Source organism: Coregonus lavaretus (assembly GCF_964263955.1).
Source record: "Coregonus lavaretus genome assembly, chromosome: 39".
Lineage (NCBI taxonomy): Eukaryota > Metazoa > Chordata > Actinopteri > Salmoniformes > Salmonidae > Coregonus > Coregonus lavaretus.
In genome coordinates, this window is record NC_140026.1 from 23,152,779 (window position 1) to 23,177,326 (window position 24,548).

Below are 24,548 nucleotides of genomic sequence, written 5' to 3' on the forward strand. Positions count from 1 at the left end.
TTAAAGATAATCAGTTTAATAACAATCAAGCAACATTGCAAGGACTATTCATTCAGGCTAGACCGAACACAAGGCTGACAAACCAATTCCAAAAATAGAGTAAAAATACAATTGTATAACGCCATCAAACATTCCTTCTCTTCTTTTTTTCTCATTAAGCAACTAAAGGGAACAGAAAGCAATGTTGCTGAAGTGATATAAGCACTGCATACAGCTACATATCAAAGCAAGGAGGGGAGAGGTTTTTAACAGAACAATCGAGCATACGATCAGACTCCCTTAGAATTGAAGAAGTTCAGAGCATCTTTCAAGCCAACTCGCTGTTGGATACAAAGTCCTTTTCCCTGCTGCATCCTCATGGACCTAAATGAATTTGCATCTTGGGAAAAAGTTAACTAGAAACAGTTTACAGGGTTAAAAAATAATAGGGGATTAGAAATTATGCAAACAAGTTGATAGAACCCAAAACCTATGAAATCAGACAGTATTACAAAATACCCGTTTTTCTGACAAAATTAGGAAGGAGATTCTCACATCCAAAAGATCTGAGCAATTACACTTCACATCAGGTTTAATTACAAAAATATTCAGCTCCGTGAAACCACAGCAAATGAATGGAACATGACGAATGAAGCTCGAGTCCATTGGACTGCAATGCCTACAAAATTGGCTGGATAATCTGAACAGTAAAAGATCACGCAAATGAAAACAAATCATTACTAAACTTCAGCTCGAGTCCAGTTGGCAAACCAAAGCTTTTGTTTGAGGTGATTTATTTGGTGTGAGAGATGGTGAGATTGTTATAAACCAACCATGGAGGGAGTAAGCCCTGCAAAATAGTGATCAAAAACACTAACTTTTAAAAACAGAAACATTCAGTAAAGCAAATGTACAAATTCAACCACACCACCTCCCTTGTTCGAGGAGTTTCTCTGCACGTCAACCAGGACTGTGATTAAGAGACTATAGCACTGGTCATGTCATTTTACTGAACAAAAACGATATGCCCTGGGCAGAGCTGTGTATCAGTCCATTGGGTAGCTGGTTGTGTGGTGTGCTGCGAGTCCTTGGTGTTGGGTAACATTTGGGAGGGCTGTGTGGTTGAGACTGAGGAACCAGGGGGGTACAGAGGGAGTTTAATTCTGGGGGGGTGGAGGTGGTGGTGCGGGGGGCATACCGAAGGGGGGCATGCCCGTCACACCCATCCCCATCATGGTGACAAAGTTGGAGGGGTCCATGGGCGGGGGGGGAGGAGGGGCATACATCATGCCGGCCGAGCCGGGGGGTGGGGGAGGAGGGGGAGGAGGGGCGCCGGGGGGGAGAGGGGGCTGGACCCCAGGTGGTGGGGGGACCATGGAGGGGTTGCCCATGGGGGGGGGAGGCTGGGTGGCCGAGGCGGACTGTTGGGGCTGCTGCCAGGGTGGCAGGTTGCCAGTGCCAGGACTGGACGTTGTGGTGGTATCTGGGGAGGAAATAACTTTAGTTAGTATGACATTCAAGAAAAAACATGCTGCACTTATTCAACGTTGGAAATCCCTCTAAGATCTTACAGGAATGAGGAAATACTTCAAACATTTTCTATGTAAAGCAGCCATGTGTCAAATCTCCAAAAGCTAACATGAAAAGTGTGAGAAACTGGCTGTACTTCTCTGTTTAACAGGCCAAAGCTTCAGAAACAAAGAGCCTGCATCTAGTGTTCTTACTCTGTTGCCATGGCAGTGGTGCACTAGTGGCCATGCTGCTGGCGGGAGGGGGTGGGGGGGCCTGCTGTTGCCATGGTGGCAGGGGACCCGAGGGTGGCGGGGGAGGCTGGTTGTTGGGGGGCGGAGGTGGTGGTGGCATCATACCCATGGGTGGTGGCAGCAGACCTGAAGACAAATGAGAAAATATGAAGGGACACAAGATGCCACAACCGATTGGTTTACAAAGACAAAGCACAGATGGCCTGTGTTTATTAAAATGTATGTGTACATGACACCACAAACACAATTTACAAACTGGGATAACAACATGGAAACAAGACGGCCCATTTCAACAGCAGGCGGTGTCTCTCTTACCCATATGGTGTCCATGTCCCTGGCCCATTGGGGGCGGTGGGGGCTGCATCCACGGGGGTGGCATTCCGTTGTTGGGGGGCATGTTGTGCCCTCCCATGTTGGACATGGGGGGTGGGTAGTTGTGGTGACCTCCGTGACCTCCATGACCCCCGTGGTTGCCATGACCACCGTGTTGGTTGCCATGACCACCATGGCCTCCGTGCATGCTGTTGAAGTTCCTGTTCTCAGACTGGCCAGAGTTCATCCAGGGAGGACGGCTCTGCTGCATAAAGACAGAGTGAGACAAGAGGCACTTTTTGGCTTATGGCTTGTATTCTTTATCGTCTCGTCTGTAAGCTTGTCTGCTGATGAAACTCAATCTCCTCAGGCACCAAAAAAGCATCCATGAATCTTCTAACTTGGAACATAAGGCCTATTTTATGGCTAGACTAAGAAAATGGAAGCTCAGGTCGTGCTAGTCACTTCACTTAACTCACCGGTGGTGGCTGGTTGTTGTTGATGCCTCTGTTGTGGCCACTGTTCTGGTTGTTGGAGTGTCCCCCGCCAGAGGAGGGCACAGGGGCCTCGCCCAGTTCAGCCATGAGGGACAGATACTCCTTGTCCATACGGGCCTTGTCCTGGGCAGACTGGGGAGGCTCACCGGCCCTGGGCGCCGCAAAGGAGCTAGAGAGAGGAGAGAGTTCCTTTTAATGCATGGCAGGTTTTTGGAAAAGATCCTGAATGGCCTTATTTTCTTTAGTTTTTCAGTCTGCGCTATGATCACTCCAAGTAGCCACTGTTCTGGGACCTCTGCGTAGACATAGCCATGTCACTCTCCACCCCTCATGACACAGGCTCCACACTTACAGTCGGACTGCAACGCCTCAAGGGGCAGGTTCCTGGCATCATCTCAAAAACCAGATTGGGTTAGCTAAAATAATCTGGTTTCAAAGTCATTCAATGTGTGCAAGCAAAAAGACTGCTTTCTGACCAGAAATCCTTTATGTAACAGTATGTAGCTGGTTAGTTACCTGGTGAACTTGCAGTCAGAGGAGATGTGGCCTGCGCCACCACACTTGGTACAGAGGGTGGTGTTGGTGACACTGCGGGGTTCAGTGCTCTGCCACGGACGAAGGATCCTGGGGGGGGGAACAAAGAGAAACATTTCATATTTAACCAAGAGAAGTGAAGAGGAGAGCACATTTATCCAGGCCAGGCAGGGTACCTGTGATTATGCAACCGTCACAGAATGGCTGCTGTCAAAATGTGGCAGGCTCACCGGTTGTCGTCCTCTCTCAGGGTCCCGTTGAGTCTGGCCAGCTCCCTCAGCTGCATCTTCCTCAGGTCGTTCTGGTCCTCAGGGGTCTCGATGCCCTGCTTCAGGATGGTACGGATCTACGGAGGAGACAAGATTGGACCACTCTCAGCATGTGTGGACAAATCAAACTACAACTGCATAGTGGCAGTATAATACAACTCAAAAGACACTGAAAGGTACAGTGAGGGAAAAAAGTATTTGATCCCCTGCTGATTTTGTACCTTTGCCCACTGACAAAGAAATGATCAGTCTATAATTTTAAAATGGTAGGTTTATTTGAACAGTGAGAGACAGAATAACAACAAAAAAAATCCAGAAAAACGCATGTCAAAAATGTTATAAATTGATTTGCATTTTAATGAGGGAAGTAAGTATTTGACCCCTCTGCAAAACATGACTTAGTACATCGTGGCAAAACCCTTGTTGGCAATCACAGAGGTCAGACGTTTCTTGTAGTTGGCCACCAGGTTTGCACCCATCTCAGGAGGGATTTTGTCCCACTCCTCTTTGTAGATCTTCTCCAAGTCATTAAGGTTTCGAGCCTGATGTTTGGCAACTCGAACCTTCAGCTCCCTCCACAGATGTTCTATGGGATTAAGGTCTGGAGACTGGCTAGGCCACTCCAGGACCTTAATGTGCTTCTTCTTGAGCCACTCCTTTGTTGCCTTGGCCGTGTTTTTTGGGTCATGCTGGAATACCCATCCACGACCCATTTTCAATGCCCTGGCTGAGGAAAGGAGGTTCTCACCCAAGATTTGACGGTACATGGCCCCGTCCATCGTCCCTTTGATGCAGTGTAGTTGTCCTGTCCCCTTAGCAGAAAATCACCCCCAAAGTATAATGTTTCCACCTCCATGTTTGACAGTAGGGATGGTATTCTTGGGGTCATAGGCAGCATTCCTCCTCCTCCAAACACGGCGAGTTGAGTTGATACCAAAGAGCTCCATTTTGGTCTCATCTGACCACAACACTTTCACCCAGTTCTCCTCTGAATCATTCAGATGTTCATTGGCAAACTTCAGACAGGCCTGTATATGTGCTTTCTTGAGCAGGGGGACCTTGCGGGCGCTGCAGGATTTCAGTCCTTCACGGCGTAGTGTGTTACCAATTGTTTTCTTGGTGACTATGGTCCCAGCTGCCTTGAGATCATTGACAAGATCCTCCCGTGTAGTTCTGGGCTGATTCCTCACCGTTCTCATGATCATTGTAACTCCATGAGGTGAGATCTTGCATGGAGCCCCAGGCCGAGGGAGATTGACAGTTATTTTGTGTTTCTTCCATTTGCGAATAATCGCACCAACTGTTGTCACCTTCTCACCAAGCTGCTTGGCGGTGGTCTTGTAGCCCATTCCAGCCTTGTGTAGGTCTACAATCTTGTCCCTGACATCCTTGGAGAGCTCTTTGGTCTTGGCCATGGTGGAGAGTTTGGAATCTGATTGATTGATTGCTTCTGTGGACAGGTGTCTTTTTTCTGCTAAGGGGACAGGACAACTACACTGCATCAAAGGGACGATGGACGGGACCATGTACCGTCAAATCTTGGGTGAGAACCTCCTTTCCTCAGCCAGGGCATTGAAAATGGGTCGTATTTATGCTGCAGTAGTTTATTAGTCGGGGGGCTGGGGTTAGTTGGTTATACCTGGAGTACTTCTCCTGTCTTATCCAGTGTCCTGTGTGAATTTAAGTATGCTCTCTCTAATTCTCTCGTTCTCTCTTTCTCTCTGAGAACCTGAGCCCTAGGACCATACGTCAGGACTACCGGGCATGATGACACCTTGCTGTCCCCAGTCCGCCTGGCCTTGCTGCTATTCCAGTTTCAACTGTTCTGCCTGCGGCTACGAAACCCCTACCTGTCCCAGACCTGCTGTTTTCAACTCTTAATGATCGGCTATGAAAAGCCAACTGAGAGACCTGAGCCCTAGGACCATACGTCGGGACTACCGGCCGTGGTGACTCCTTGCTGTCCCCAGTCCGCCTGGCCTTGCTGCTATTCCAGTTTAAACTGTTCTGCCTGCGGTTATGGAACCCCTACCTGTCCCAGACCTGCTGTTTTCAACTCTTAATGATCGGCTATGAAAAGCCAACTGAGATTTATTCCTGATTATTATTTGACCATGCTTGTCACTTATGAACATTTTTGAACATCTTGGCATGGTTCTGTTATAATCTCCACCCGGCACAGCCAGAAGAGGACTGGCCACCCCTCATAGCCTGGTTCCTCTCTAGGTTTCTTCCTAGGTTTTGCCTTTCTAGGGAGTTTTTCCTAGCCACCGTGCTTCTACACCTGCATTACTAGCTGTTTGGGGTTTTAGGCTGGGTTTCTGTACAGCACTTCAAGATATTAGCTGATGTAAGAAGGGCTATATAAAATAAAATTGATATACAGGTAACAAACTGAGATTAGGAGCACTCCCTTTAAGAGTGTGCTCCTAATCTCAGTTTGTTACCTGTATAAAAGACACCTGGGAGCCAGAAATCTTTCTGATTGAGAGGGGGTCAAATACTTATTTCCTTCATTAAAATACAATTCAATTTATAACATTTTTGACATGCGTTTTTCTAGATTTATTTGTTGTTATTCTGTCTCTCACTGTTCAAATAAACCTACCATTAAAGTTAGACTGATCATTTCTTTGTCAGTGGGCAAACGTACAAAATCAGCAGGGGATCAAATACTTTCCCCCCCTCACTGTAAGCTAGTAGATAACGAGAACAAGTTGACAGTGTGATGGGTGTGGGGGGTGTGAGCTGACCTGTTCCACCGCCTTCTTGACATTCTCCATGGTGTTGGCGGTGACCAGGGCGTGCAGCGGCTCATCCTCCCCTGGCAGCATCTGACCGTCCTTACGGCCCACCTTGCCCTCCTTCACAGAGCCCTTGCCACGGATCATGATCTTGGCACAGCACTCCTTCTCTATGTTCTTCAGGGTGTTGCCACTGCAAGGACACAAGTAACATACTCAGTGTGTGTAGTAAGGACTCATAGGCACCACCTACTGGACTTCCAAGTAAACCCCCAAATAGACCCACAACACAAGGGAACATTAGATAGATCCACGGTAAAGGCTTATAGCTCACCGTGGCCCAATGAGCAACCCAACAAAGTTAATCTCAGGGTACTCGTCCTGTGGGATCATCACCTTGTCGTTGACCCTAGTAGCTGGGGGCCTGTGGGGGACAATTATGTTCAGTATAGTGAAGGCTATAACCCAGCCTCTACACATTCAAGCCAAGGTGAAGAAAATAAAGCATGGCTGTTCTCAGAAGCCATAAAACTACCAAAGACATACAGCAATAGCTCTGAAACTCAGACCGACCATAAAGGGAAATGAAAATGAGATATCACCAAACGCCATAGGGAACAAACAAGAAATAAACAAATCTGGGGGGAGGGGGAAACAAACTAGAGGATAAACAGCTGTTGCTCTAGTAACAGCTAATGGGGATCCAAATAAACAAGACTATGTTAGGAGATACAGAAAACAGGACACATACTTGTAGTCAGCAGGGGGCTTGAACTCAGGGTTGAGTGCCACCATATCGGTGATGAGAGAGTGACGCTCCTCCTCGATCTTCTTGCGTGTGCGGTACTCCCTGGTGTTCAGCCTCTTCCCCTCGCTGTTGTAGATGGGCTCTGGAGACGGGGACCTTGGGGAGGGGGAGAGAGTACAGACAGACAACCATTAATATCTCTAAGACCATTGACAATCATACACAAGTTTCCCTATGTCTAACTAAGCCTTAAATAATGTTACCACGAAATAAAACATTTTAAGGAACACTTGATAATAGCATGGCCACGTCCCCAAGCCACTTATCAGTGAAGGGAAAGCAAGAGAAACAATGGTTACGGCAAGCATTTGGGTCACTGGTGGAGAAAAAAAAAGTTCTCTCTCATAGGGCTTGTTATGAGATATTATCAATATTGGTGTTACTTTCTGCATTCTCAAAGGGAAATTTCGGTTGCTACTAGGCTGTAGCGTTTGAATGGCCAATTGGGTTCTGGGATTTTATACACGTCTGAAAAATGGGGACATATCACCTTGTGATATGTAATAAATACTATTCTGAAGGGGCAACCACCACTTCAACAACTAAATCTATCTACACTGAACAAAAATATGAACGCAACATGTTGGTCCCATGTTTCATAAGCAAAAATAAAAGATCACAGAAATATTCCATAGGCACAAAAAGCTTATTTCTCTCAAGTTTTGTACACAAATTTGTTTACATCCCTGTTGATGAGCATTTCTCCATTGCCAAGATAATCCATCCACCTGACAAGTGTGGCATATCAACAAGCTGATTTAACAGAATATTCACTACACAGGTGCACCTTGTGCTGAGGACAATAAAAGGCCACTCTAAAATGTGCAGTTGTGTCACAACACAATGCCACAGATGTCTCAAGTTGAGGGAGCATGCAATTGGCATGCTGACTGCAGGAATGTCCACCTGAGCTGTTGCCAGAGAATTGAATGTTAATTTCTCTACCATAAGCCGCCTCAAACGTCATTTTAGACAATTTGGCAGTACATCCAACCGGCCTCACAACCGCACACCACGTGCATGGCGTCGTGTGGGAGCGGTTTGCTGATGTCAACATTGTGAACAGAGTGCCCCATGATGGGTGTGGGGTTATGGTATGGGCAGACATAAGCTAGGGACAATGAACAATTGTATTTTATCAATGGCAATTTGAATGCACAGCAATACCGTGACGAGATCCTGAGGCCCATTATCGTGCCATTCATCCACCGCCATCACCTAATGTTTCAGCATGATAATGCACGGCCCCATGTCGCAAGGATCTGTACACAATTCATGGAAGCTGAAAATGTCCCAGTTCTTCCATGGCCTGCATACTCACCAGACATGTCACCCATTAAGCATGTTTGGGATGCTCTGGATCGACATGTACGACAGCGTGTTCCAGTTCTCGCCAATATCCAGCAACTTCGCACAGCCATTGAAGAGAAGTGGGACAACATTCCACAGGCCACAATCAACAGCCTGATCAACTCTGCAAAGGAGATGTCACGCTGCATGAGGTAAATAGTGATCACACCAGATACTGACTGGTTTTCTGATCCACGCCCCCCTACCTTTTCTTTTAAAGGTATCTGTGACCAACAGATGCATATCTGTATTCCCAGTCATGTGAAATCCATAGATGAGGGCCTAATGAATTGTTCAATTGAATGATTTCCTTATATGAACTGTAACTCAGAAAAATCTTAGAAATTGTTGCATTTTGCGTTTATATTTTTGTTCAGTATAGAAGAAAAAAAGAAAAAATAATCCTGCATACAGGTTGTAAAGGGAAGGGGGTGGGCAATAAAAAAAAAAAGGAAGCATTCCTCAAGGAACCGCTGGCTTTGGGAGTCGGACGGTGCCATATTGGATGCTGAGGTGGAGGGTGTTTAAGCCAGGTCCATACCTCCCCTTGGATGGAACACCTGAAAACCTGTTTCGCTGCGTTAAAGAGGCTCTGCGCTTGAAAAAGGTTAAGTTGGCGAGGGGTAATTTGGGGTTAGAGAAAATGAATTATGATTAGATGTTAACCCTTTTCATTGTGCGCTCTCCCACAAGAGAGCTAACATTTGGTCGATGAACAATTCAGGAGAGGAAAAGTAGAAAAATCGAAATAGAGGAAAGGGTTCTCTTTTTATATCTTGAAATTTCCACCGGTGACAACCTGAAACACTCCCGTTATTTGTTGGAGTGACAATATTAGCGTCCTGCGATGAGCTTTTTGTTGTCGCTGTGGAAATATCTGATTAAGATTATAATGAAACTATGTCAAGTACAGATGACAGGGACTGTGGCCAACAAAGAGATATCAATCTCACACAATATGACATTTCCTGCTGGAATAATAGATGCTTATGCAGACTACTACAGTGTCAGAGCCAATCTGTGTCGTTCCGGAATAGTCAGGATCAGAGGGGTTTCTCCTCCAGAGCCTCAAAGTTCCGCCTGGAATACTGTCGAACCCACTGGGCGGAACTTCGGGAAGCTTCATTATGGAAAACCCATTAATGACCATGGAAAAACACCCAACGGTTAAAAGTTAATTTGTCAGGTTTCAGGTGGAATCTAACAATGGTTGGACCATTTGAATTGACGAGACAAGCCAAGAAAAAAAGGTAACACATTAGGATTAAAGTCAAGCACTGGCAGAAACAGGTTATTCTAAAGAAACCCCATTACTGAAAACCAAACTTGTCCTAGTTAGTCTGTATATCTTTATATAACTATTTAAGATATTAGATCTAGGTCTACTTACTCACTTTAACTTACAGCTACATGACTATCAAAAGGAGAAATATGCATTCTGGCAATCACAAATATTCAACATTATAAGCAATCATAATAAGATGTTAAATCAATAATAGATCAACTTAGTCATAAGTATTGACCCAAACCTACTTTTAAGTTGGAGAAATGTTGTTCATCTAAGATGCATTCTAAAAAATTCACAAACACATTGTCAACATCTGAGTTGACAGAAAATGGCTAAACCAGGATGCACATGTGGACATATTAACTCAATTATAGTCAACAAATGATAAAAGATAAATACAAGAGGTCACAGCTAAGGCAGTAGGAAATATATAGTAAGTGTGATATACACTCCCCTACGTATATACTTTTTTTTTTTTTTGGCTCTATACTCCAGAATTTTGGATTGGATGTTTCATATGAGGCGACAGTACAAAATGTACACTTTTATTTGGGGGTATTTTCATACATCTTCTACCGTTTAGTAAGGAAGGCACTTTATGCATCTAGTCCCTCCATTTGAATAAATATATATAAGTATTTGGCCAAATTCCCTTATAGCGTATTAAAGTAGTCAAAAGTGTAGTATTTGGTTCCATATTCGTAGCACACTACATCAAGCTTGTGGCTCGTCAAACTTGTTGGATGCATTCGCAGTTTGTGTTTCGGGTTGTTTTGCCCAATAGGAACTGAATGATAAATAATGTACTGTGCAATTTTGTAGTCACTTATATTGTAAATTAGAATATCATGTTTTTTTGAACACGTCTAGATTCAGGTGGATGCTACCATGATTCTGGATAATCATGAATGAACTGTGAATAATGATGAGTGAGAAAGTTACAATGGAACAAAGATCATGGCCTGGTTGCATAAAACATCTAAGTTAATTTCCCCCATATCTTTTCCCTTAAAAGTTTCCTTAACTTTAAGTCAGTTGCACAAAACATTGATTTCCCCCTTAAATTAAGGGAAAAAATTAAGGGTGCCTATGACGTCCCTTAACTGCTTCATTATGTATGGATATCAATGTAAACAGCATTTGTGGAGGTGAATGTTGATCTCATCTGCTCTGGTTACAAAAGGAAAACATCAACCAGCTAGCAATTTAGCTAAACAATGGAAGGTGCACAATCCATTGTTACAAAGCTAGCTGGCTGGTTAGCTATAGCTATTCTGTAAGCTACCTTGACGTACTAGAAACAAGTTGAGAAAAAAGTAACTACAAGAAACGTGGTTTATTATCTTCTGAAGCAATGTGGTTATCCTGTCTTGACTGTTAAAGTTCTATTTCGCTATCTCACAAAATGAAAGCGATCTCTTTGATGAAATGTTTAGTCAGTGAATCAGGCCATCTCCATGGTAACCAGATACTCTTTCTGCCATACATGCCTTCAAACTACCGTATAGCCCCTTAAGTATGCCCTTACCTAAGGACATTTTTGAGGGGCTCTATGCAACACCCTTAAACAAGGGAAAAGTATTCCTTAAGGCAAACACTTATGATGTTTTATGCAACCGGGCTCATACCCCACTGAAAACTGTTTATACACTTTCAAATGAGGGGGGGGGGGGGGGACTACATACATCAAGTTCATTCATTTCTAAACGGTAAAACAGATATGTATGAAAATCCCCACAAATAAAAGGTGACATTCTGTACTTTCGCCTCATAAAACATTTGATACCAAATCCAAAATGCTGGAGTGTAGAGCCAAATTAAACATTTTAGCTTCATTGTCCAAATAAATACATAGGGGAGTTCAGAATATGAAGGCAATTGTCTTTTGACAGAGCACAAAGTAAAGCATAGTAATAATGCCATCTGTCAGGAGACAATGATACCATTTAAGTATAAGAAAATAATTATGGAATATAAGAATATTATAAGAATAGAAACTCTAACGAGGCTCATTTGGATGGGTATAAACATAAACTGGAAATGCTTGAACACCAAGTTAACCAGAGAGGTGACCATGGTAACTTCACAGCACACCATAACAACTCAGAGCCATAAGGTTGATATAATTACCACTTTTTACTCCTTCCAATTTAGATTCCTACCAATTCATAAATTAAAAGCTACATCTAACAAATTGGCAGGGTTGGGTAGTTTAAAAATGTTTAGTTATACACACACATATGCCCTTGTCTTTTCTGATAACTACTTTGTTGAGGGAAAATGTACTTGCTACGATTGTGATTTGTTGTCTCACCTAACTATCTTAAGATTAATGCAATAATGTAAGTCGCTCTAGATAAGAGCGTCTGCTAAATGACTAAAATGTACATTATGACACCTTTCTGTTTTCTCAATGACATTCAATTCAGCATTGAAAAAAGGTGCAAGTTTGAGTTTGTTCCACCTGAGCGAGACTGACCACAAGTCAGAGACCACTATGATGACACACCAAATGTTTTGATGGGTCCTTTTTGTCTTCTTCTAATGCCTCTTAAGGGTAAGTAATCTAAAAGTACGTTACAGAGTTTGGGTAATCCAAAAGGTACGTTTCTGATTACAATTTTGGACAGGTAACTAGTAACTAACGGATTACATTTACAAAGTAACCTACCCAACCCTGCAGATTGGGATGTCACACTGAAAAGTAATACTTCAAAATGTATTCTGAGCAAAACTTTAGTCTTCAGTCATCCTGGAAGTTGTGACTATAAGCACCTAGAAGTATGACATCCCTGAATACTACTGGAAGGAGAAGCATATCAGGTGACAAAATGAAGCTACTATGTTATATTATGGCACTACCACTGCTGGATAATAACTAGTCCTTACAGTGGCTACTAAACTTCAGGACCTAAAGCATCTTCTGAGAAATATGTATAATTTTACCAAAGACCAACATTTGGCGTCAAAAGAACGACAAGAAGGTAGAGAAAATGTTACTGTTCGTGGGTTTAAAACTTTTCCCGACCTGTCCTCAGGGTTAACAGGGATTCCCAGGTCTCCTGTACGCAGTTTACGAGTCAGGTCTTCGATCTGCAGTTGGACTGGAAGAATTCAGGTTAGGAAAGAAAAACAAGAAGGGTGGAGAGAAATGTGGTTACAACAATAACAATAAACTGGAGACAGTGCAATCTAAATTCAAGCACTGTCTCATTTGTTTGAGAGGCAAAAACACATGACTACAAAGAATGATGAATCATTTACATGAAAATACAAGGGGAATAAAATGTACTTTGAATTTCAGCAAATATTCTACATGAGTAAAAACCCTTCTTCATTTCTGGGAAACGGAGGTACCAAAATGACCATGCAAAACTCTAGAGCCAATTCATTGAACTGAAAGTGAACTGTCGTCAACAGTAAACAAGCTCCAGGATGTTTTACAAATGCACGGATGAAAAATGTGGCATCCCAGTAATGAAGGGTTTATACAGCAACATTTTGGAGTGGATCATTAGAGCAGGGTTCCTTTCGATGCCCGCCAGCATAAATTAACCACATTCCAAACCCCACCCCAATCAATTCAAGATTAACTTAAATTTGATATCATTGTCATAAGACGGTAGTTGAATGTGGCTTTGGCATAAAAGGGAAACCTGATCCACAAGTAGGACTAACACAATATACATCAATAAAGTTGAAGAGTCACTGTCTGCACTGCTGTAGAGCTACAGCTGAGGAGCTATTTGTTATGTAAAATGAGAAGGAACAAACATAAATCACTCATCACATGCACATTTCTGTCTATGTGGGATATTGACCGAATTTAACCCTATCCCCCCCAACTGCCAAAAACTCCCACCCCTTCCGGACAAGATTCAACAATGACTCAATTATTAAGTTTCTTGTTTAATTGAGAAACAATGCCAGAGTTGAAGACAGCCCATGTGAATTGATATTTCACTGCTATTTCATCTTACGTGCTTCCAACAAATCCCTTTGGACTGTTTTTTTCAGTTCTTGTTTTGAATAAGCAATGTAAACATAGAAGTGAGAACAGAAGGTAGGCACAAATTAGGCTTGGGCGGTATGCCATATACTGAGGTATTTTGAAATACAGACGGTATGATTTTCAATACCGTAAAAAAAGATGAAATTGCTTATAATTTTAAGTTAACAATCTAAGATGTGCCAAATAATTTATCCAGCTCAGGGCTCCAGCTATGCATTTGGTTTGCTAACTTGCTAGCTAAGTGGCTAGCTTGCAAGATCAAGCTTCTTGGTTACAGCAGACGATCAATCCCCTCCTGGACCAAGAAATACAAAATCTGGATACCGCCCAACCCTGGCAGAAATGAATGTTTACATACCAAGGAAGACCAACCATTAACAATGACATTGATAACCCATTCTGTTATTGAGGGGTAGACTCACCTGCTTCACACACCCTACAAGTGTTTAAAGCCAATTTGGTGGTGTTACACTACTGCTGAAAGGCATTTAGCGTCAAGCCGACTGTTTCTTAAACTAATTTGGTCTGAAAACATCCAGATGAGTGCCTATTTTAAAGGATACACTGGAAATGAGTATGATGCTTTCGTCATTGCTCACACGTTAAACTCACATGTATGATCGAGGAATAATTTTGCATGTTACAAGGACAACATGGGTATAGTCCCCTGTAGCTCAGTTTGTTGTGCATGGCGCTTGCAACGCCAGGGTTGTGGCTTCGTTTCCCACAGGGGGCCAGTATGAAAATGTATGCACTCACTAACTGTAAGTCACTCTGGATAAGAGCGTCTGCTAAATGACTAAAATGTAAATGTAGACCCCTTCATGCCTGGGCAGTTGGTGAAGTACAAGGGGACAGTGACCTGCAGCCCAAAACAATACACGGCAAGCAGTGACACCTTTCTGATTTGCTAATGGATTTCCAGTGGTATGCAAACCTTAATGCCACAAAAAACTTGCTATAGGAGAACCACATTATTGTACCTCCTTGTCTTAGGGCAATGGCCTTCCTTCACACTCCACATCAATAAGTTAGTATACTCAGTGGATTAGAATACTGAATTTCGTTAGAGCAATATGATTTTGAATTATAGCTTCAGTTGCTACATTTTTGACAAAGCTGTGTCAATGTATTGGCAAATACTGTACTTGAATCATCTTGATGAATGCATTTCAAACAGTTTGGGGTTATGCACCAGTCTGGACTTTGCTCAGTCTCCCTGCTCTACCAGTGAGTGACCCAACATGTCCTGTTATCTGATTCAATAAACTGATGAAATGTAGCAAACATGTCATGAACTAATAAGCATAACATTTCAATATGCACAACGTGAGGAAATCATGGCAATTGGATCCCACAGGGTCAGGTAAAGAAGAACACGCTACAGTAACACCCCTTGACTTTACATATTTCCTGTAAATCTAAACACTAGTACAGTGCAGTTTACAGTACAGTTCTGTTATACAGTAGTGTACAAGATGGTTACCTATATAGGCCCTCTCCTGATCCCGAGTCAGTCCAGGCGGGATGACGGTGGGCATGCCAGGAATGACTGTCTTCTGGTCGGGTGTCTCACTATTCCAGCGGCTCCTTTTCCTGGCTTTTTTCTGACCGAAGTCTGACAGATGAGATAGAGAGTATTCTCAACTTGAGTCTTTATACATGTTGACTGAATTTCAAAATGTCTTAACAGACAACTAGCTAAATGTTAAGTTAGTAACGTTACGCAGCTAAAAGTAACTACCGCACATTGTTTGTTAACTATTACTAATACATGGATAGCTATCTTTATCTTGTTCACTTCACTTGCCAGGGTGATAAGATGCATGTCTGAAGTTGCAATGTTTCACGTAAACGTAGAATGATCAGCTAGTTAACGTTAGCTATCAGCGTCTGAAAGATCTCTAGCTAGCTAGCTCAGCCCAACACGTCACATTAGCCTCGCGCATACAGCCCTACACTCCAGACCTTTCTCTAATTAGTTAGCCTGGCTTACCTGACTGAGACTGCATTCCTGCTCCTTGGGGTGGTTGTGGCGGGTTGGGAAAAGCAGCCACCGCAGTAAATACTGGGTGAACTTGCGGGAAAGAGACGTTTGGAATTGGGGGCTGAAAATTCGGTAGCGAGGGAAAGGACACAGGCGGCCCCGGTGTAGGCATTAACCCCGCACCGGGCCCGGCTTCAAACCCTCGTTTAGCGCCAATACTCGGGTGCAGCTTCCCCAGAGGGGTTGCATTTGCTCCCGTAGCCATTTCAAAATGTGCTCTGTTTCAAATTAAGGTTGTATCAAATTAAAGTAGGCGTCCAACGCTTGTAAATAGAATAATATATATTAAACTCAACAACTGCCACAACCTTCTCCACTCGCGCAGTGCGGGTACAAGATGGCGCACAGCGGAATGTCACAAAGGAGGACCAACTGTACAGTGAAGCTCAGCTATTGGTGTAGAGCAGTGCCAGCCGAAACGTTCCCGCTTTTCATTGGATAAAAACATAGGGTCAATCTGCCGTCCCTCAACTTCCTCGAAAAACGATTGGACTCGTATCTTGACAATCATTGAGCCACACTCTTTGATTAGGCTTTCACATTTGGTGTCCGCCTACCATTACCCACACGCGCAACCGCCCAGTTGTGACTGTTGTGCCCGTCCTTATTATTGGATAAAACACATGGTCAATCTACCATCGCTCAACTTCCTCGAAAAACGATTGGGTCATCTTTGAATTCGCGGACTCATTTTGTCAAAATCTGTTTGTGTAAATGATTTAAATCTGAGTTGGTACACTCAACATTAGCATTCCAAAATACTTCAATACACTCTCACAGCTTTAAAACGCTGACTGCTCAAGCAGCAGGACTTCTGGTTTCAAATTTTCCAGAATAAAATATCCACTTTTGCTAAATTCAGACCACATAATAGGGCAATAATATGTGATTATACAGATCTACTAATCATGATATTCACATTGTTAGTCTGCATAGTTTACATCTAACATTAATTTGCGAGACAAAGTCCACTTGATCAATTGTTATTGCTTTAGTATCTACGGTGACAACGTCTCGGATTGTGCGGACATTCCCGAATATTGGCCCTTTTCCAGCGTCCCGCAACCAAACAATCATGTCCCGCATTTTATCAACAAATTAAAACACAGTTTTTGAAAAAAAGGTAGATTTGTCCCATATTTCAGTCAGACGTCCTATTCATTTAATGAAAATGTCCATTCCAACCTGTCTCTTTTGCAGTCACGTTGCGCTTACGACAAGATATTATATCATAAGGATGTGGTGCTGCTGATGTTAAACATTTATCCAATCTTTGTTGAGATCTGCTATTATGCGCAGCGCAAGAAGAGCCGTAGGCCAATGCCATATCATCAACCAATCACATTTGTCAAATCCTTATGGGCTAAATTCCAGCTAAACTTGGAGAGGACAGTTAATTTTACTGCAGTAGGCTAAATCAGTATCACACAAATCAGGATCACACAGAGTGTTTCTTGGTAGTCTTAAACAAATCTAATTTGAAACAAAAGTATACACCTCACACATTATTTGATTTGGGCTTAAAAAAAGAAGACACCTGTACCACGTTAGATATAGAGTTGAAATGTATTCCATTTTGAGTTTGCATCCCAATATTACACTTTATATACAGTGCCTTCAGAAAGTATTCACACCCCTTGACTTTTTCAAAATTGAGTGTTACAGCCTGAATTTAAAAAAGAATTTGTCACTGCCTTACACCCAATACCCCATGTCAAATTGGAATTATGTTTTTAGAAATCTTTACAAATTAATTAAAAATGAGAAGTTGAGGGCCTCACGAGTGGCGCAGCGGTCTAAGGCACTGCATCGCAGTGCTAGAGGCGTCACTACAGACCCGGGTTCGATCGCAGACTGTATCAAAACCAGACGAGAATGGGAGTCCTAAAACACAGTCAAATCTACACTGGAGTTGCTTACCAAGAAGACAGTGAAAGTGGCTGAAGGTTTAAGTAAGACCGCTTATAACAGTGGCGCCAATCGGTGCCATTGTTTTTGACCAAGTTACTCATGGCCTCTAGTTTCTGTGTTCCAAATTAGAAAAAAAAAGTGACCAACCTATGCCTGAGTTATTTGACCATGACAATAAAAAAAATTAAACAAAATGTCAGAATATTTTTTTGCACAATCATCAAACCAACGTGTAGGCCTAACCAAATGGTATGTTATAACATGATTTGGCCTGGGTTAACCACCTATCCTATCAGGTGTGGTAATTAGCCTACTATAGATCATGGTCATATAATATTACCATTATCATGTTAAGAGTCTAAGAGTAGCAATACAGACTAAAATGTATTCATGCTGCTGCTGAGATACTGAGGGGAAACATTTGAGGTCGAAAACTACCTTCCAAAAGAAGAGTTCATGGGGGGAAAGTGAACAAAACATGGTAAGAAATCATGAATCAAAAGACAAATAGTATTCCTTTTCAGAGTGATTTTATTGAGAAACAAATGAACATAAATATTTCTCATATCATTCAGGGCAAATTGTGCCAAATCCACTCCTAAAACACTGATTTTGTCAAGATGGAATGGGCCTATAAGGCTGATTATATATATATATATATATATATTTATATCAACTCAGCAAAAAAAGAAACATCCTCTGTCAACTGCGTTTATTTTCATCAAACTTAGCATGTGTGGTCCTCTGTAGCTCAATTGGTAGAGCATGACGCTTGTAACGCCAGGGTAGTGGGTTCGATCCCCGGGACCACCCATACGTAAAAATGTATACACACATGACTGTTGCTTTGGATAAAAGCGTCTGCTAAATGGCATATTATATATTATGTGTAAATATTTGTATGAACATAACAAGATTCAACAACTGAGACATAAACTGAACAAGTTCCACAGAAATTGAATAATGTGTCCCTGAACGGGGGCGGGGCGGTGGGGGGGGGGGCAAAATCAAAAGTTACAGTTAGTATCTGGTGTGGTCACCAGCTGCATTAAGTACTGCAGTGCATCTCCTCCTCATGGACTGCACCAGATTTGCCAGTTCTTGCTGTGAGATGTTACCCCACTCTTCCACCAAGGCACCTGCAAGTTCCCAGACATTTCTGGCGGGAATGGCCCTAGCCCTCATCCGCCGATCCAACAGGTCCCTCCGATCCAACAGGTCTTCCCTGTAACGCACAGCGTTGAGATTGACTGCAATGACAACAAGCTCAGTCCGATGATGCTGTGACACACCACCCCACACTATGACGTTCCCTCCACCTCCAAATTGATCCAGCTCGAGTATAGGCCTCGGTGTAACGCTCATTCCTTCGACAATAAACGCGAATCCGACCATCACCCCTGGTGAGACAAAACCGCAACTCGTCAGTGAAGAGCACTTTTTGCCACTCCTGTCTGGTCCAGCGACGGTGGGTTTGTGGCCATAGGCGACGTTGTTGCCGGTGACGTCTGGTGAGGACCTGCCTTACAACAGGCCTACAAGCCCTCAGTTCAGCCTCTCCCAGCCTATTGCGGACAGTCTGAGCACTGATGGAGGGATTGTGCGTTCCTGGTGTAATTTGGGCAGTTGTTGTTGCCATCCTGTACCTGTCCCGCAGGTGTGATGTTCGGATGTACCGATCCTGTGCAGGTGTTGTTACACGTGGTCTGCCACTGCGAGGACTATCAGCTGTCCGTCCTGTCTCCATGTAGCGCTGTCTTAGGCGTCTCACAGTACGGACATTGCAATTTATTGCCCTGGCCACATCTGCAGTCCTCATGCCTCCTTGCAGTATGCCTAAGGCACATTCAAGCAGATGAGCAGGGACCCTGGGCATCTTTCTTTTGGTGTTTTTCAGAGTCAATAGAAAGGCCTCTTTAATGTCCTAAATGTCCATAACTGTGACCTTAATTGCCTTCCGTCTGTAAGCTGTTAGTGTCTTAACGACCGTTCCACAGGTGCATGTTCATTAATTGTTTATGGTTCATTGAACAAGCATAGGAAACAGTGTTTAAACCCTTTACTATGAAGATCTGTGAAGTTATTTGGATTTTTACTAATTATCTTTGAAAGACAGAGTCCTGAAAAAGGGACGTTTCTTTTTTTGCTGAGTTATATATGCATGCCTACACAACAGTTTAGAAATGTTATACATTTTTTAGAAAGTATTCAAAGAGTAATATTTCATTCAAACACATTTGAGTAATAGTCATGCATAATGCATAATTTGTCCATTGAGGCCCCTGCCTTTGGTGTGGAGTAGAATTATTATTATTAATTATTAATATTATTTCCACATTCATTCACAATACCTGTATGTATTGTTTTAATGGTTTTAGATGCATGTTAAAAGGAAGGCGAACGTGATTAGCAAATGATTGCATTCATCACACTAATGCATAAAACTGCTAACTAGAATCAAGTGCAATGACTGAATCAACTACTGCTACTTCACTTGTAACTGCAGGACTCACATTAAAATCAAAACCACGTGCACTTGGTTGCTTTTTGTTAAATACCTCAAATCTATATGTACATTCTGCTTTCAGTGGGGAAATACAAACGTTACTAAGCTATCAGTTGACACACAAGACAGATACCGAACAGTGAAGCTAAATGCACTTTCACCATCCATCCCACTATCACGTCGAAACGCATAGCGAGACGGAACTAAGATGGCCAACCGAGCACGACACGGTCGCGATACCTGAAAAGAGAGCATACCAAATAGTAACACGGTCATCCACAAGATGCATTCAAGTTGAAGTATGGAGAAAAAGTATGAAAATGTATGCATTTACTACTGTAAGTCGCTCTGGATAAGAGCGTCTGCTAAATAACTAAAAAAATAAAAGTTATACGGCATGCATTCTCTCCTACTCGATCAACAAGCTTGATAGCGTCAGCCTTATCAACCTATGTCAAGACAGAAAACCTGACTAAACTAGGACATTACCTAGAGAAACTATCAAACACCCAGTGTTTACATTAATACTACACTGAACAAAAATATAAAATGCAACAATTTCAAAGATTTTACTGAGTTACAGTTCATATAAGGAAATCAGTGAACTGAAATAAAATCATTAGGCCCTAATCTATGGATTTCTGGGAATACAGATATGCATTGATTGGTCACACAGATACCTTTTAAAAAAGGTAGGGGCTTGGGTCCGAAAACCAGTCAGTATCTTGTGTGACCACCATTTGCCTCATGCAGCGCGACACATCTCCTTCACATAGAGTTGATCAAGCTGTTGATTGTAGCCAGTGGAATGTTGTCCCTCTCCTCTTCAATGGCTGTGCGAAGTTGCTGGATATTAGCCGGAACTGGAACACACTCATGTTTGGTGAGTATGCAGGCCATGGAACTGGGACATTTTCAGCTTCCAGGAATTGTGTACAGATACTTGTGACATGGGGCCGTGCATTATCATGCTGAAACATGAGGTGATGAATGGCACGACAACGGGCCTCAGGATCTTGTCACGGTATCGCTGTACATTCAAATTGCCATCAATAAATTGTAATTGTGTTCGTTGTCCGTAGCCTATGCCTACCCATACTATAACCCCACTGCCACCATGGGGCACTCTGTTCACAATGTTGACATCAGCAAACCGCTCGCCCACACGCCGCCATACACGTTGTCTGCCATCTACCCGGTAGTTGAAACTGGGATTCATCCGTAAAGGGCACACTTCTCCAGCCTGCCAGTGGCCATCGAAGGTGAGAATTTGCCCACTGAAGTCGGTTACGACGCCGAACTGCAGTCAGGTCAAAACCCTGGTGAGGAAGATGCGCACGCAGATGAGCTTCCCTGAGACCGTTTCTGACAGTTTGTGCAGAACTTATTTGGTCGTGCAAACCCACAGTTTCATCAGCTGCCCGGGTGGCTGGTCTCAGACGATCACGCAGGTGAAGAAGCCGGATGTGGAGGTCCTGGGCTGGCGTGGTTACACGTGGTCTGCGGTTGTGAGGACATTTGGACGTACTGCCAAATTCTCTAAAACGACACTGGAGGTGGCTTATGGTAGAGAAATTAACATTAAATTATCTGGCAACAGCTCTGGTGGACATTCCTGCAGTCAGCATGCCAATTGCACGCTCCCTTCAAAACTTGAGACATCTGTGACATTGTGTTGTGTGACAAAACTGCACATTTTAGAGTGGCCTTTTATTGTCCCCAGCACAAGGTGCACCTATGTAATTATCATGCCGTTTAATCGGCTTCTTGATATGCCACACCTGTCTGGCGGATGGATTATCTTGGCAAATCTTGGCAAAGGAGAAATACTCACTAACAGGGATGTAAACACATTTCTGGGATATTTTATTTCAGCTCATGAAACATGGGATCAACACTTTACATGTTGCGTTCATATTTTTGTTCAGTGTAGTTCCCAAGGAACTTAAAATCACGCTAACCTGTGAAAGCTAGACAGGTCTCACCTTGACAAGTGGGAAAAAGGTTAGTAAGCATAGCGCGCCCGCTCGGCGTAGGGGTCCCGCGGGATGTCATAAGCCAAGCTTCTGGGGAGGGAGGACACCGGGGAGAGGCGCGCGCGCTCGTACGCGTAGCCCTCAGCATCAGCAGGGATTCGCCGGATCGGGCTCCGGTCGCGTGAGTAGTATGAGGAGATGGGGGCTGGTAGGGGGAGGGGATGGCGCTCGTATTGGTCGAGGCTAGAGGGCGGCAGGCGCTCCCTCATTATGGCCGAGGAGGGGGGAGGTGGGGCTGGCAAAGGGACAGACCGGCGCTCTTCAAAATAACTGGCTCCATACGATTGAGCCCGGTACTTCTTGTAGAAGTCCACGACACCATACGGATCCCGGTCCTCGTAAGATGACCGGCGCACTGGGTTGGCTGGGATCGCACCATAGCTCAAGCTGCTGCCTCCGTACGCTGCCTCGCTGGCGTATGTCCGGGCCATGCTATGTTCGGCAGCGCTCATTCCATAACCTTGCGGGACACCGTAACTCATTGCGCTCTCGTAGCCCGCGCCCCTGTCATACCCGGGTACACTGTCGCTGCCGTAAGCAGACCCCCTGCTGCCGATGTCGTGCACGGAAGCGTAGCTGCCACCGTAACCTGGATCGTCGCCACTGAAGCCCCGTTGATAAACGCGGCCGCCGCGACTGCCCCCGCCGAACCTGGGGGCACCGCTATTAAATCCGTCAGAGCTTGGCTCGGCACCCTCTCTGTAGTTGCCCAACGTGTCGAGCGGGCATTCTTTGGACCAGTGGCCTTCCTGCCCGCACCGATAACAACCAGTCCTCTCTCCCATGCCGGGCGTAGTACGCAGGCGGCTAGTCGAAAGCTTCACGCTCAGCAGTTTGCCTTAAAAAAAAAAGACGCAAGAGTTTACGACGATACAATTAACTGTTCCATCTATATCCATGTACATGATCTACGGAATAAGATACAAGCCGGGCATGAACTAAAACACTACCCTAATAGCCTACATTTTGGAACTCCTCTGAAAGTAAACACTGACGATTATTCCATGTTCTATCCAAGCAACACTGATCCAGGTATATGAAAATATATCCACAACTGACGCATAAGGGTCTTTCCAAACAAAAATCTAGTCCATATTTTGGTTTGAACTTTAAAGTTAAAAAAATGTGTACAACACGTGTTTGATGTATTTGGAGATAGCGGTTGACTGTGCCTTACTCTTTCACCACTTACCTTTATCCATGACTTACCTATCAGTTTTGTTAAGACCTTTTCTTAGTGAATAGAACTCATTCTAATTACCAGGGTGGACCTACACCACATTGGGCACCGACCAACCAAGCCCTGCCTGTGTGAGTTCACCTTGGAAGGCCGTGTTGTCCAGCCCACTGATGGCCTCCATGGCATCCTCCACACGCTCCAAGTGGACAAAGGCATAGTCCTTCACTATGTCACACTCCACCACTGGGCCGTACTCCTCAAACTTGGCCCGCAGTTCTTGGTTGGTACAGCTGCTGTTGATATTACCCACGTGCAGCTTGGTGGAGGCTTTGGATCTGCTGCGGCTCATCTCCACGTTCATGGCCTGCCCATTGAGCTCGTAGTGGTGGAGATTCTTGATGGCATCTTCCGCCTTGGCTTTGTCGTCCATGTGCACAAATCCAAAGTTCTTGACGATGTCGCACTCTGAGATCTTGCCATACTGGGAGAAGAGGGAGCGCAGCTCCTCTGTCGTGGTGTCTGGTGACAAATTCCCAATGAAGATTTTCACCATGGTGATGCTCCTGCTTCAGTATATGAACAGTGGAAGAGGAAATTAGACAGATGAAATCACTTGATTAAAAAAACACTCTTGGCTCAGGAAGTCTTATGAACCTAAGAGCATATTGATTAACCTATCTACTAGAATATCAAATGATTTGATAAATGTGCTCTATCAATAATCCACTGTGCAGTGCAAGTGGATGCATTGGATTATTATCAGGACCAATTAACCAATCATATAATGTTGGTTACTCTCTCTGCCACCAGTGTCAGAAGTATCTAGCAGGAGGTTTGGAACTAGACAAGCTGTCCATTGGTATTCATTCAGGCCTAATGATTCAGGCTCGTAAGCTAACGTTAAGACATCGCTATTTCAGCGATCAGCATAGCTGAAGCATATATTTGCACGTGGTCATTTGTAACGTGCAAGACAGCTAGCGACTCTGAATTGCCTTTTGTGGCAACTCTTACACCTGTCTGCATATGCATACATAACGAGCATGCTATGCTAACAATATATCCGAAACGCGTTGCATGGTCATATGATCTTTCATAGCTTTATTTCAGTTATTTGCTGTTCACATACGGCAATATGCAATGTCAGAATTCACATAAAAAATAAAGCGATAGATCACATTTTCTCCTTTCGTACCTTTCACGGCGGGATGCCACTGGTTTCCGAGGATGAAATGGCGCCGCGCCTGCTAGTCACAGCACAATCTCTGCCCGTCCTCTCAAAAGGCAAAACCAGATTGGAGGGCGTTGAAAT

At 43.7% G+C, this 24,548-nt stretch overlaps 1 protein-coding gene across 4 annotated transcripts; it reads right to left on the reverse strand.

Annotated features, from left to right (window-relative positions):
• LOC311113047 (RNA-binding protein 4.1-like) lies at positions 1-24,485 on the reverse strand. Of its 4 annotated transcripts, XM_084156177.1 has the most exons (13): positions 24,432-24,450; positions 23,378-23,802; positions 15,043-15,174; positions 12,573-12,648; positions 6,850-7,002; positions 6,433-6,522; positions 6,108-6,291; positions 3,316-3,431; positions 3,068-3,175; positions 2,534-2,720; positions 2,058-2,316; positions 1,704-1,868; positions 1-1,462 (listed from the first exon to the last, which is right to left on the reverse strand). In XM_084156177.1, exons 2-13 carry the CDS (start codon positions 23,787-23,789, stop codon positions 1,137-1,139), a joined length of 2,208 nt encoding a protein of 735 aa, XP_084012303.1. In that variant the 5' UTR covers positions 23,790-23,802; positions 24,432-24,450; the 3' UTR covers positions 1-1,136. The 4 variants fall into 4 exon arrangements, with proteins under 4 accessions (XP_084012303.1, XP_084012301.1, XP_084012300.1 ...); XM_084156175.1 differs by lacking the exons at positions 23,378-23,802; positions 24,432-24,450 and adding an exon at positions 15,553-15,941; XM_084156174.1 differs by lacking the exons at positions 23,378-23,802; positions 24,432-24,450 and adding an exon at positions 15,553-15,941 and having other exon boundaries at positions 2,058-2,319.
• Between the last annotated feature and the right edge of the window lie 63 nt (positions 24,486-24,548).